Below are 13,038 nucleotides of genomic sequence, written 5' to 3' on the forward strand. Positions count from 1 at the left end.
TGGCCGTTAGATTGGGGTTCTGGAAGGCTCTGGAGGAGTGGAGGGTGTTGGTTGAACCGAATGAGAAAGAGGAAACCGTGTTTCGACGGGCCGCAGTGGGCAGTGGCTTGGCCCATCGAACCCACTTGCCACTCACTTCCACCTGAACTTTGCCCTGCCTTCTCTCGACGACTCCCCTGTCCCCGCCGCCGCCGCCGCCGCAAATCCCCTTCCGCGTCTGTCTGGCCTCTGGGGCTTCTAGGTTAGCGCGTGCGACCACCATGGCCGAGGAGGTCCAGGCTCCACTTTCCGCCACCATGGCGAAGGAGGCCCAGTCGCCGCCGTCCGCAACCATAGCGGAGGCGACGGCGCCGCCGCAGCTCTTATTATTTAACTCCTTTACGAAGAGGGAGGAGCCATTCCAGCCCCGGGTAGAGGGGAAGGTAGGGATGTACGTCTGTGGCGTCACTCCCTACGACTTTAGCCACATCGGCCACGCGCGTGCCTACGTCGCCTTCGACGTCCTCTACAGGTACCAATCCCAGCAACTCTCGGATCTGGCGGCCCTTTTTGTCTTGGCATATACGCAGTTAGCCTGATCGTCTACTAGCCTACTAGAGAGCTATCCGTCTATGCTCTAAAATGCGTAGAGTAAGATTTAGTTCTAGATTTGGATGCGCTCTGGACCCCGATTGTACATGCTGCTCACATGTTGGTGATTTCTCAATTTAGTGCTCGAGATTGGGAATTGTTTAGTAGCGTTGTTTCAGTGTGGTGCTGCAGTAGTTGGTTTGTGTGTTTTGTCATGCTCGGGTTTGGATGTTCAAGATAGCTGGATCCAGGCTATGTTTAAACTGTATTAGTTGCTAGTAGCCTCTGGATTCTATATCTAAATACATGTTTGATGGAGTAGTTATTGCTGACTGATTAAGCATTTGAAATCTGGCCATGCTGTATTTTTCATTGTCATGGACTCTTTTTTATGTATTCACTTATCCCAAAATAAATAAACTTCTAGAGCTGATTTATGTCAAACTAATTTAAGTTTGATCCACTTTATGACACCAAATAAGGAAAAACATCTTCATGGTGTATCCAATGATACTTGGTCAAACTTAAGATAGTTCATTTAGGATGATTCTAGAAATTGTTTTTTTTTGGGACAGAGGGAGTACATCAACATGCCAATATGTTCAGAACACTTCGAGCAAGCTAACCTTATCATGTTAGTACTACGGTCATGTGGTGCTGTTTTGAATTAAACCTGCAATGTTAAGTATACTGTATACATTACATTAATATTTCAATAGATTTTTCAAAAGACTATCTGAGTTAAAGCATAATATTGAGTCGTGTTGCTATCTTTGCTTCTTGAGTTTTCATAACATATTTATTTTATAACATAATTGGTCTCACATTCCTTGTAGGTACCTTAAATTCTTGGGGTATGAAGTTGAATATGTCCGTAATTTCACGGATATTGATGACAAGGTAACAATTTGTTCACACTATTCTAGAGTTACATTTTAGTAGTTGAGAAGAAAGGAAAACTTCTCGAGGCATCAAAATGGAAGGAACAGTCTTATTTGTGACAGTGCCATCTGTAGACTAATTTGTTTCTGGGTTCAACAATCTTGTACTTTCCTCTTAGTCGGAGTGTCACCAGTGCCATTTCATCTGTTCTTTTCCGTTACCATTGTTCATAGATCAGACACCAGTATTTACAAAATACTTTATTTTTCCAGTATGTTGCATGCTTAATATAAATTTTAATTTTCTTTCCCAATATATCTTGGCAGAAATTTGGATAAAATTATTTCTTACCTTTTTGACAGATTATTAAGCGTGCCAATGAACGCGGTGAAACAGTAACAAGCTTGAGTAGCCAGTTTATCAATGAATTTCTTCTTGACATGACTGAGCTCCAGTGCTTGCCTCCTACCTGCGAGCCACGGGTAACAGAACACATTGAGCATATTATAAAGTTGATAACACAGGTACAACATTGCTCCAAACCTAACTGATGTAAAATTTGTTTACTTATTGTTTTCATGATACCTTGCAGCTGTTGTAATTTTCCTGGTGCTCCATGGCTTTGATTGGAAGCTCTACACTGTCTGTTGCAATCAAAATTAACACTGATGATAACATTATTTGCCACCATACAAGTTAAACCCATTATTTTGCTCATTTTATCCAGTTCCAGGATATTGAACAATCACACATAACTTACTGACGGTACAAAAATTGCCCCTTTTATATCTTCTGATGTCACATGTCTTTCCTATCTTGTCTATGTTTCTGGACAGATAATGGAGAATGGCAAAGCCTATGCTATTGAAGGAGATGTTTACTTTTCAGTTGAAAGTTTTCCTGAATATCTCAGTTTATCTGGAAGAAAATTTGATCAAAATCAGGCAGGTGCACGGGTTGCTTTTGATACAAGAAAGCGTAATCCTGCAGACTTCGCACTCTGGAAAGTAAGTTTTGAAGTACTGATGTTTCTAGAGTTGAATTCATTTCATGAAACTACAGCTACTTGGGTCTAACTATCAAGACACTACAACTTCTTGGATCAGTTTCACAGAATTACAACCACCTTATCCACATCCAGGTCCACTTGCTATTCCAAATATAACTTGTGTGGCTACACATGTGGGTCCATGCAAAATGTTGTAGGTCTGTTAATCGAAACTGCAAATATTTGTAGTTTTGCAGAACTTTAAGCACAAATAGCTGTAGTTTTCTGAAACAAACTGATATCTAGCTTATTGTTGTCACTTTTTTTTTCTTATCCTTCAATAACCATTGTTTCAGGCTGCAAAGGAGGGTGAACCTTTTTGGGATAGCCCTTGGGGCCGTGGAAGACCAGGTTGGCATATTGAATGCAGCGCAATGAGTGCTCACTATTTAGGACATGTATTCGATATTCATGGTGGGGGGAAAGATTTGATTTTTCCTCATCATGAGAATGAGCTTGCACAAAGCCGCGCAGCTTATCCTGATAGCGAGGTCAAATGCTGGATGCACAATGGCTTTGTTAACAAGGATGATAAAAAAATGGCAAAATCAGATAATAACTTTTTCACGATTAGAGATGTAAGTGGTGAACACATGTCTTCTTTTAGTTTAGTCATCGTGATTAGTTTTTACTTTCAGTTTTCCCTTCAGATCTCAAATTGTTACTTTTTTAGTTCTTTGTATCAGTTTGAACTTCCTCTTGAGATCTGTAACATCTGTTTTTGTTCAGATCATTGCTCTTTACCATCCAATGGCTTTAAGATTTTTCTTGATGCGCACACATTATAGATCAGATGTTAACCATTCTGATCAAGCGCTTGAGATTGCATCTGATCGTGTCTACTACATTTATCAGGTACTTGGCTTACTTTAGGTTCAAATTATAGTCATTTTGTGATTTATTGGATTTAAGTTTTGACTTTTAAGCATGAATTTTCTTTTTCTTTATTCAGTCCACTTGATTTTTTGTAGACTCTATATGACTGTGAGGAAGTGTTAGCTACATATCGTGAAGAGGGTACCTCTCTCCCAGTGCCGTCTGAGGAGCAAAATCTGATTGGTAAGCACCATTCAGAATTCTTGAAACATATGTCGAATGATCTTAAAACCACAGATGTTCTGGACCGTTGCTTCATGGAGCTGCTGAAGGCCATAAACAGCAGTCTGAATGATTTGAAGGTATGGTGGCCTCTTGTTCTCCCAACTTCCAAAGTTTTAGTGTTTTGAAATCTTGTGTGACACTATCGTTTTTCTTTGCCTCTCCAACATTGCCTGAAATCAGTGCCCTGTCTTAATATATAGGCTTAACTCAAAAAACAGTTTCAACAGTGCTCTATTTTAAAAATGTTTATAAAAAAGGACACATCATAAAGTGACCTAAATCTACTATACCTTAGATTAGTGCCCTATCCTTGTTTTCTATATCATTCTCAACGTTTTATTTCCTTAATAATGTAATTTACTTTTTAAAATACATGATTTAGAGCTTAACTGTTGTAGCTCAATTTGTTTTTTGTGCCCTAAAGTCCTAAACACTTTAAATGATCTAGTATTTTGATTTTTGGGGCACTACTTCGAGACACCTTGTTGAGATGCTCTAACACCACTTCTACATTCAGAAACTGCAGCAAAAAATAGAACAGCAAAAGAAGAAACAGCAACAGCAGAAGAAGCAGCAACAGCAGAAGCAGCAGCAACAGAAGCAACAGCAATTGCAAAAACAGCCAGAAGATTATATTCAAGCTCTGATTGCACTGGAAACAGAACTTAAAAACAAATTGTCTATACTTGGTCTGATGCCATCTTCATCTTTGGCAGAGGTACTGAAGCCAATGTACATGTCTAGAAATAAAATAATCCCATTGTCTAGAAATGTATTTCTGTTTATGATGACCACCTACATATTTAACGAGTAAACTATTGGTCCATAGGTACTGAAGCAATTGAAGGACAAATCATTAAAGCGAGCAGGGCTGACTGAAGAACAATTGCAAGAGCAGATTGAGCAGAGAAATGTCGCAAGGAAGAATAAGCAGTTTGAGATATCTGATGGAATCAGGAAAAACCTTGCTACCAAAGGCATCGCCCTGATGGACGAACCTTCTGGTACAGTATGGAGACCATGCGAACCAGAGCGGTCTGAAGAGTCATGATTAGCTCACTGACTCAACAAGTGATGGCGGTGTAAAATGAGATTTTTGCCTGAGGGCAGTTATCGCATTTTGAAGACTAACAAAAATCGCCATCTCTGGATGTGGTATTCTACAGGGTAGGGGTTCCAGGTTGACTCACCAGTTAAAACATGCATTTCTGGTTGTATAACAAGCAATGAACCCCATATATATACTTGACAGTTGACTCCTTTGGAGGTTTGGTTTTTAGTTTTGGATAAGACTTTGGTACTCTTTGCTTGTGTCGGGTGGTTCCTTTAGTCACTAAAGTTTAGTCGCTAAGGTACCCCGTTTAGTTTCAGTGACTAAAAGAGTGTTTGAATGCACTAGAGCTAATAGTTAGTGGCTAAAATTAGTTGAGATATCTAAACATTCTAGCTAATAGTTTAGCTATTAGCTATTTTTGGTAAATTAGTTAATAGTTAGATAACTATTTGTTAGGTAGCTAATTACACTAACAATTTTTAGCTAACTAATTATTAGTTTTAGTGTATTCAAATACCTCTTAAACCAGGCTAAAGAGCATTAGGGGTGTTTGAATGCACTAGACCTAATACTTAGTGGCTAAAATTAGTTGAGACATCCAAATAACTTATGGGGTGTTTGAATGCACTATAACTAATAGTTAGTTGGTAAAAAATATTATTGAAATTAGCTAGCTAACAAATAACTACCTAACTATTAAATAATTTACTAAAAATAGCTAATAGCTAAATTATTAGCTAGAGTGTTTGGATGTCTTAACTAATTTTAGTCAATAATTATTAGCTCTATTGCATTCAAATACTCCTTAGCTAATGGTTCAGCTATTAGTTGTTTTTGGTAAATTAGGTAATAGTTAGTTAGTTATTTATTAGCTAGCTAATTACACTAACAATTTTTAGCCAAATAACTATTAGTTCTAGTGCATTCAAACACCTCCTTAATTGATGTGAATAACGACTATATATATTAATAATGTTAATTAGTGGGCGTTTGCTACAATAAGAAAGTGAAGAGGACAAATAGTGTAAAAATACTACTTTATTTTCTTTTAGTCATCCTTTGGTGACTAGAGAACTAAAGTTTAGTCTCCCCGCTTTAGTCACCATATTTGCTTCTTTAGAGACTAAAAATGATTAAACTTTAGTCGCCCCAAACCAAATGGAGCCTTAGTTTGTTGTGTATTCGAGATGTTGAAGTCAATACTTTATTTAGGGTAATGAAAATTGATCTAGGAGAAATTTGGTAAGCCCCATGAAAATCATGTTTTGGATGTTGGAACTAACTTGGCATAAACATCTAGTCACATAATGTTTGAATACACTAAAACTAATAGTTAGTTGGCTAAAAATTGTTAGGAGGTGTTTGAATGCGCTAAGGGGGTGTTTGGTTTAAGGAATCACTACATCCAAATTGAGGTGGTGCATCATGGGTTCATTCCTCAAATTTGGTGGGATGATCTCATTCCTAATATTAGTACTAACTAACTATGAAGAATGAGGTAGTGATGGATCAACTCATTCCATTCCACAAACCAAACAAAAATAGTGAGAAGTGAGAATATGATGAACTAGTTCATTCCTCAAACCAAACACCATATAAAGCTAGTATTGAATGGCTAAAATTAGTTGAGACATCTAAACACCCTAGCTATTTGAATGCACTAGAAGTAATAGTTAGTTGGCTAAAAATAGTTAGTGGAATTAGCTAGCTAACAAATAGCTATCTAACTATTAACTATTTTACCAAAAATAGCTAATACTTGAATTATTAGCTAGGGTGCTTGGATGTATCAACTAAGGCCCCGTTTCAATCTCACGGGATAAACTTTGGCTTCCTGCTAAACTTTAGCCATATGAATTGAAGTGCTAAAGTTTAGCTCCTTGGGGTGTTTGGACTACTCTAATAAAGTTTAGCATATTGAAATAAAAAGACACCCATGCCCCTAATGCGGAGAGAGAGAATAGTGTTAGAGGGTACGGGTGGAAAATGGGGTTCCCTGGTCCACGTTTAGCTCCTTTTAGCATCCCTTGAGCAGCTTATGAGATAATAGATGCTAAATTTTATCACACCACCATTAGCTCTTCTGTTTAGATCACCAAATGGCTAAAAGCAGCTAAAAAACTGTTAAAGTTTATCTCTTGAGATTGAAACAAGGCCTAATTTTAGACACTAACTATTAACTCTAGTGCATTTAAACACCCCCTAAATATGATCACTAATTACACATAATGTAGAAACTGAAGTAAATTGGTGTGACATTCTCGGCATGTTCAATCCAAGAGAGGAGACATGTTTTTACAATAGACTGTCTACAAGTTGTTTAATATTTTGTACACTAATTTGTTGTTATTCGATAAAAAATGGATCAAGCATAAATATGATGAACAACCTTACAGTCTTTGATAGAAATAGATGATAATCCAATCTCCGTTCCATGTGCCTATACATATTGGACCGTAAATCACCCTTCCGCTAGTCAAACTTCAGAGCTTTAGTTCAACTTCAAAGCATCAGCTCAGATTAGAGTTGTACTAGTCTAGGATCAAATTCCAGATATGAAAAAAGTAGGGTTCATGGTTAGATTTCGCATGAAAACGTTACAACTATTAAAGAAAACAGATCTTGGAGTGTACCATTGTTTCATATTCACATGGCTACACTCATTGCGCCAGTGTATAATTTGTGTTTGTCTCTCGATGGATTGTTGTCAGCATGGTAGCTGTAGGTTCATACTTTCCACACATGTTAGCACGGTAGTGTTTTTTTGCTAGTTGTATGAAAGCAAGAAATGTGATAAGGTCATTCTCAGTGGTGAGTTCCAATACTGTCATACCAGTTTTAAACTAGGTAACCGTGTATACAGAGTTTTATCCTCATGAAACTCTTTCTATATCTCTCCTTATAATTGCACTGCCATGTCATCAAGTATGATGATGTGTCATCATATTTAATGAATATGAAACTAATACTGAGAATGACCTAATATTAATTCTTTCTCTTTAATATTTTGGAAGGACATAATACATACGAGACTTTTATCTTTCTTTTATTACTTGATAAGTATCATGTTTCAATTTTAAACATAATCACATGATCTTTCATAAGAAGGTATGGTTTATAAAACAAGTAATGGTTCGATGGAAAAGTCGCATAATATAGATTAGTATAAGGTTCGAACATGAAAAAACTTAGGTGATGTTAGTAATTACAAGAGAAAACTTTGGTGATGAGATTGTACCTTTGGAAACCCTTTGATGGCATGAGAATAACGACAGATACAAATTATGCAAAATGGTCAACCCTTCTAACGATCGTACTATTCATCAATTTTATAGGGCCAAGCTCATGTACATCATTATGACAAATTACATGTTTGTCCCTCTACTTTACATAGTAACATTCTGCATTAGAACGTGCACATTTCTATCATTTCAACACAGAAACGTGTGACACACGTCTTCTCTTGGTTGATGCTTTTTTTGGACATCACTTCTAGTCGAAGGTTTTAGTTGTTGTCACTGAACCTCCACTTTGTCACCGTCAGATTTATATTATTTTGATTCACCTTCGGATAGACGAAGTTGTCTAACCAGGACTCAATGAACAAAGGTTGAAGTTATAGTCTGTTGAACACCGACTTAGGTTTATGAATTGTGATGAGTTTTGCTTTGGGTTACACAACCGATTCGGTCGAGATCAGCATGGCACACTGATTAGGCATTTCTATCACATCCATCAACAAGGTGAAAGCATCTAGGCCCCTGGTTGGTTTTAGTGATCAATGACAACATAATGTTATATGTGACTAACGTGTGTTTTGCAGAGACAAATGATAAGTTAGGTCGTGTTGGGGGCCTTCGGCTTCCGAAGGTCCTCAAAAACATAATTTGACAATGTTTTCCAAGTATGCGAGCAGGTATCTTCGGAATCATGTTGCGGGTATACAAGCGCATGGTCAAGACGAAGCTTGACTGAAATGGAAGACGATCATGACAAAGGATGAAACGATCACGAAGCTATGTGCAGAAAAGCTTCGGCATGACAGCAGAAAAGGGGAACCGACTTAAAGATGAAAAGCCAAATTAGACCTCGAAGAATTACTATAGAGTTATTGATAAAAGCAAAGGGCATTAATGTAATTTTACACGGGCTGCGTCTCGTGCCTATAAATAGATGAACAGTACTCCTGTACTGTTCACGCTGACTTGGCATTCGCTTTTTGCATCACGCCTGTACCTTTAATTTCTGTCAAACCGAAGGTACATTTGTAATTTGTTATTGTGAATATGATAATGAAAATAAAAGGGAGTTGATGATAATGTTTATATTATTTTTCCTATCTTGTATATAAATTTTTCCTCATTGTTTATTGTGCTCATGAAAACTCTTTCTTCACAACCTTCGTCCGAAATTCATTATATCCGAAGGGAGATAATGTTCTGGAGGATGAAGGGGTTTGATATTTAACATTTTATGTTGCCTTGTTCTTGATTCATAGCATTTGAGAACAAGTCCCCAACATTGGCGCCCACCTCCGGTGAACTCACTTCCATTTCTTGAGCTTTGAACATCTTTGGCAAGCATCACCTTCGTCATGCCGCCGAAAAAAGCTTCAGCGACAGGGGCTGCCACTCTGCAGCCGCTGGACCCCAATCAGGACGTCCTTTCTCTTAGGGAGGCCCGAAGCCAGAAGAGGAAGGCCACCAGTCCAACGCCTCCGGAGGACGACTTGGACCAGGAAATCCAAAACCTGGAGATGCTTCATCAACAGGTGCAACGAAAGAAGGAGAAGATGGCTCGTCTAGCTGACCTTCAGAGGCAAATAGATGAAGCTTCAGAAGAGGTTCATCATCTTGCTCAAGATGACCAGAACCGAAGGCCTCCGCGCAGAGAGCTTCATCAGGAAGGCTTCTACAATGAGGACGACTGGTATGAAGATTTCCATCATGAAAATTTTGCTTTTGATGATGTTTCTCCTCTATCAACAGAATTGCAGGCTACACCATGACCCTAGTCTTACAAGCCACCCCAGCTCCCCATGTACGATGGTCATACAGACCCGAAGCAATTCTTGATGAGCTATGAAGCAACCATATCTTCGTATGGTGGCAATACTGCAGTCATGGCAAAGTCTTTTGTCATGGCCGTCAAGAGTGTCGCTCAAACCTGGTATTCCTCTCTTCGGCCAGGGACAATCACTTCATGGCAGAAGCTGAAGGATATGTTGATAACCAGCTTCCAAGGGTTTTAGACGAAGCCAGTTACTGCTCAAGCTTTATTCTAGTGTACCCAGGACCACGAAGAATACCTTCAGGCGTATGTCTGAAGGTTTCTGCGTCTGAGGGCACAGGCGCCAACAATGCCCAATGAAATTGTCATTGAGGCCATGATTAAGGGACTTCGGTCGGGACCTTCAGCGCAATACTTTGCCAGGAAGCCACCACAAACTTTGGAGAAGCTGCTCCAGAAGATGGACGAGTATATCCAAGCTGACAATGACTTCCGCCAAAGAAGGGAGGAGGCATTCAGGTTCTCTGAAATGACCAGGGGCTTCGGAGGAAGATTTCATCCGAGGCACGTCAGGTCAATTCATAACTCCACTCAAAGTGATGATAGAGGGAGCCAACAACAAAGGCCATAATACTCTTCACAAGCTTCGGGGCAACAGCAAAGCTCTGTCCGGCCGCCAACGCCAAGGGGCAGAGGCGCCAGGGGCTTCAGGGGAAGATTTGGGGATCAGCCAAGAAGAATTTACTGCCTATTCTGTGGTGAAGACAAGGGCCATACCACCAGGATGTGCCATGTCACCATCCAGAAGCAAAAGGAGATAGCAGAAGCTGCAGCACAACAGAGTCAGCCGAAGCAGGTCATGCACACTGCTTCGTACCATTCGCCTTACATTCCAGAATATGTAGGCAATCACTCTGCAGCTTCTGTTGCTTCGGCAAGTCAACCCCAAGCATCTTGGCAACAGCCTCCACCGCCACCACCAACGCAGCGAGGTCAGCAGCCAGAAGGGAGTCAGCACACTCACCTTCAGAGGGACTTCAGAGAGGAGTCCGAAGCTCGCACAGTCAATAACACTGTGCCAGAGTCGAAGCACATTTACTGACAGATATCCTACCTCGACAGCAGTTTTTTCGCATTTTCACATTCAGTATTACTTTTTTGTTCATAAGGAACAATTATGGGAAGTCTAAGTGTCTTTTATCGTTTTTCAATTTCTTGTAACAGTTTTGCCTTTTGCCATAAGAAAATATATCTTCTCCATAGGCTTGAGTTGCCGAAGCATAAGAATTTATGGTGGCACGAAGGACCTTTGAATTATCAAAAATTTGTTCTAAAGGACACAGTGCAATTTATTCGAAGCAGTAAAAAGTCGTTCCTAAGGGAGCGCAGTGTAAGTTTTATGATCCTACAGCGAAAAATAAGTGCTGATTCCACTGAAAGTAAAAGGCGAAGAAGCTCCTAAGGGAGGCTTACAGCGAAAAATAAACGCTGATTCCGCTGAAGTAAAAGGCGAAGAAGCTCCTAAGGGAGGCTTACAGCGAAAAATAAACGCTGATTCCGCTGAAGTAAAAGGCGAAGAAGCTCCTAAGGGAGGCTTACAGCGAAAAGTCAGCGCTGATATAAAAAGATTGTGTGCTCTATTGCAGGGATGTGTGTATCTTCGGCACAAATATCATTTTGCATAACATAACATCATCACATCATTTTGCATAACATAAGCATCATACAGCATATTGCATGTGGAACAAGAAGGGGATACAGTATTGATCTTCGGAGAATGTTTCGAAAAAGAGAAAATCGTGCTAAGGCACAAGATAAATTGAGAAGAAGTGTAGCTTCATTAGAGAGACAACATAAAACTTTTTTATAGCTTCGGAGAATGTTTTTACGAAGCTTGGATATTCTTCATTAGAGAAGTATGGAAATTCTTGTGATATATAAAAGATTTTCTTCACGAAGCATGAAAAGAAGGGAAGGTGTTTTTTCGCCAAAGGCTCAAAAAACGGTATGTATGCAAAATTTCATGCATCGTAAAGAATTGAACCATAAATAGATTATATATTACATTCAAAGTTACAAAGTATTACACATGTTACATTCCAAATGTTTTTACAATAGCATTTAATCTTCCCTAAGAACTACTTCTGCAGCTTCGTTCAGTAGCTGATCGACAACTTTGTCCATGATGGCTTTGACCATTTTTCTAATTTCGTAGCCCCCCTTCGGGTGGGGGCCCGGAGATGCCTCAGCAGGTTCTGAGGGAGGAGAAGATACGACTATATTACTATTACAAACCGCGAACAAAGTTTGAAATAAAAAATTACAACAGAATAAAAACCACTAGTTAATACCTATTTGCCCTTCGAGCTCTGCGCTTTTCTCAGCAGCCTCTGTTACCTTCCTAGCATCATGGATGCCTTTTTCGCTTTTCTGAATGATTTCTTGAGCCATTTCTCGGCCGCCATTGTCCCAGATGTCGGTGAAAAACTTTCCACCAACCAGGCTTGCTTCGGCCGAGGGGTCCTTTATATCTTCGGAAGACAAGGCAGTTTCGGATTGCGCTAAAGATTTCACATGATCACAACCTTTTCTTTCCAAAACAGTAGCAATCCCCCTGGCGCCTGAAAAAGCACATATGTCTCCGCGGCTATTCAAGATTTCCTTGAAGGCCTCAGCTTCGTGACTGATCCATTCAATCGGGCCTTCTGGATTCCCCCTTGTGAAATTTTCTTCGCTAGAGAATGCGCCAACGCTAGCGAAGCTGGATTTTATCTTCGTAACACACTCTATGGATTTATCATAGCACCTTTTCTTGGAAGCACGAAGCTCTTCAACATTTATTTCCAAATGACTTGCCCATTGTTCACTAAGTTCTCGTTTTGTTTCTTCAAGTATGCGTTCTTCTTTAGCTCTGGCCAGCTGTTTCCGAAGATCCTGAATTTCGCGTTTTTGGGCTTCAGCTTGAGCCTTAGAGGTAGCTTCGTCTTCCTTTATTTTGTCCACCAGTGTAAGCAGAAATTTATCTTTTTCCAAAGCTTCGTTTCTCAGCTTAATAACCTCTGTTCGTAGGTTGTTGAAAGCAATATTATAGCTCTCGTCTTCGGCATTCTTTTGCGCTCTCAAAGCCTTGCTCAGTATTAAACCCTATATGAAAAAAAGAATTAGTATAAGAATAAAAGAATGATTCAAAAATTGCAAATTTCCAAATATACAATTCTCATACCTTCAGACTATTATATGCAAGGCTATCCGCAAGATCATCCTTCGACATAGCGCAGAGCCCAGCTCCAAGCTTCGGGAACCCCATACTTCTAGCCATCTCCCGGCAGACAGATAATTCTTTGTTGTCTGGGAGGCAGTATAAGAAGTCATC

General features: G+C 39.5%; 1 protein-coding gene across 1 annotated transcript; it reads left to right on the forward strand.

The window, feature by feature from the left end:
- Nucleotides 1-116: 116 nt before the first annotated feature.
- LOC100193566 (Cysteine--tRNA ligase 1 cytoplasmic) lies at nucleotides 117-4,889 on the forward strand. The gene is made up of 9 exons (NM_001358395.1): nucleotides 117-511; nucleotides 1,407-1,470; nucleotides 1,815-1,976; nucleotides 2,289-2,459; nucleotides 2,797-3,078; nucleotides 3,230-3,355; nucleotides 3,472-3,678; nucleotides 4,119-4,319; nucleotides 4,431-4,889. The coding sequence occupies exons 1-9, from the start codon at nucleotides 261-263 to the stop codon at nucleotides 4,650-4,652; spliced, it is 1,686 nt and encodes a 561-aa protein (NP_001345324.1). The 5' UTR covers nucleotides 117-260; the 3' UTR covers nucleotides 4,653-4,889.
- The last annotated feature ends 8,149 nt before the right edge of the window (nucleotides 4,890-13,038 follow it).

The sequence above is a fragment of the Zea mays genome, chromosome 8, assembly GCF_902167145.1.
Source record: "Zea mays cultivar B73 chromosome 8, Zm-B73-REFERENCE-NAM-5.0, whole genome shotgun sequence".
Lineage (NCBI taxonomy): Eukaryota > Viridiplantae > Streptophyta > Magnoliopsida > Poales > Poaceae > Zea > Zea mays.

What these genes read in the sequence shown, in the direction of transcription:
- LOC100193566 (NM_001358395.1), top strand. Translation starts at nt 261, where the DNA reads ATGGCCGAGGAGGTCCAGGCTCCACTTTCCGCCACCATGGCGAAGGAG. An exon ending in GCCTTCGACGTCCTCTACAG is followed by an intron (nt 512 to 1,406) that starts GTACCAATCCCA and finishes CATTCCTTGTAG; the next exon opens with GTACCTTAAATTCTTGGGGT. An exon ending in TTATAAAGTTGATAACACAG is followed by an intron (nt 1,977 to 2,288) that starts GTACAACATTGC and finishes GTTTCTGGACAG; the next exon opens with ATAATGGAGAATGGCAAAGC.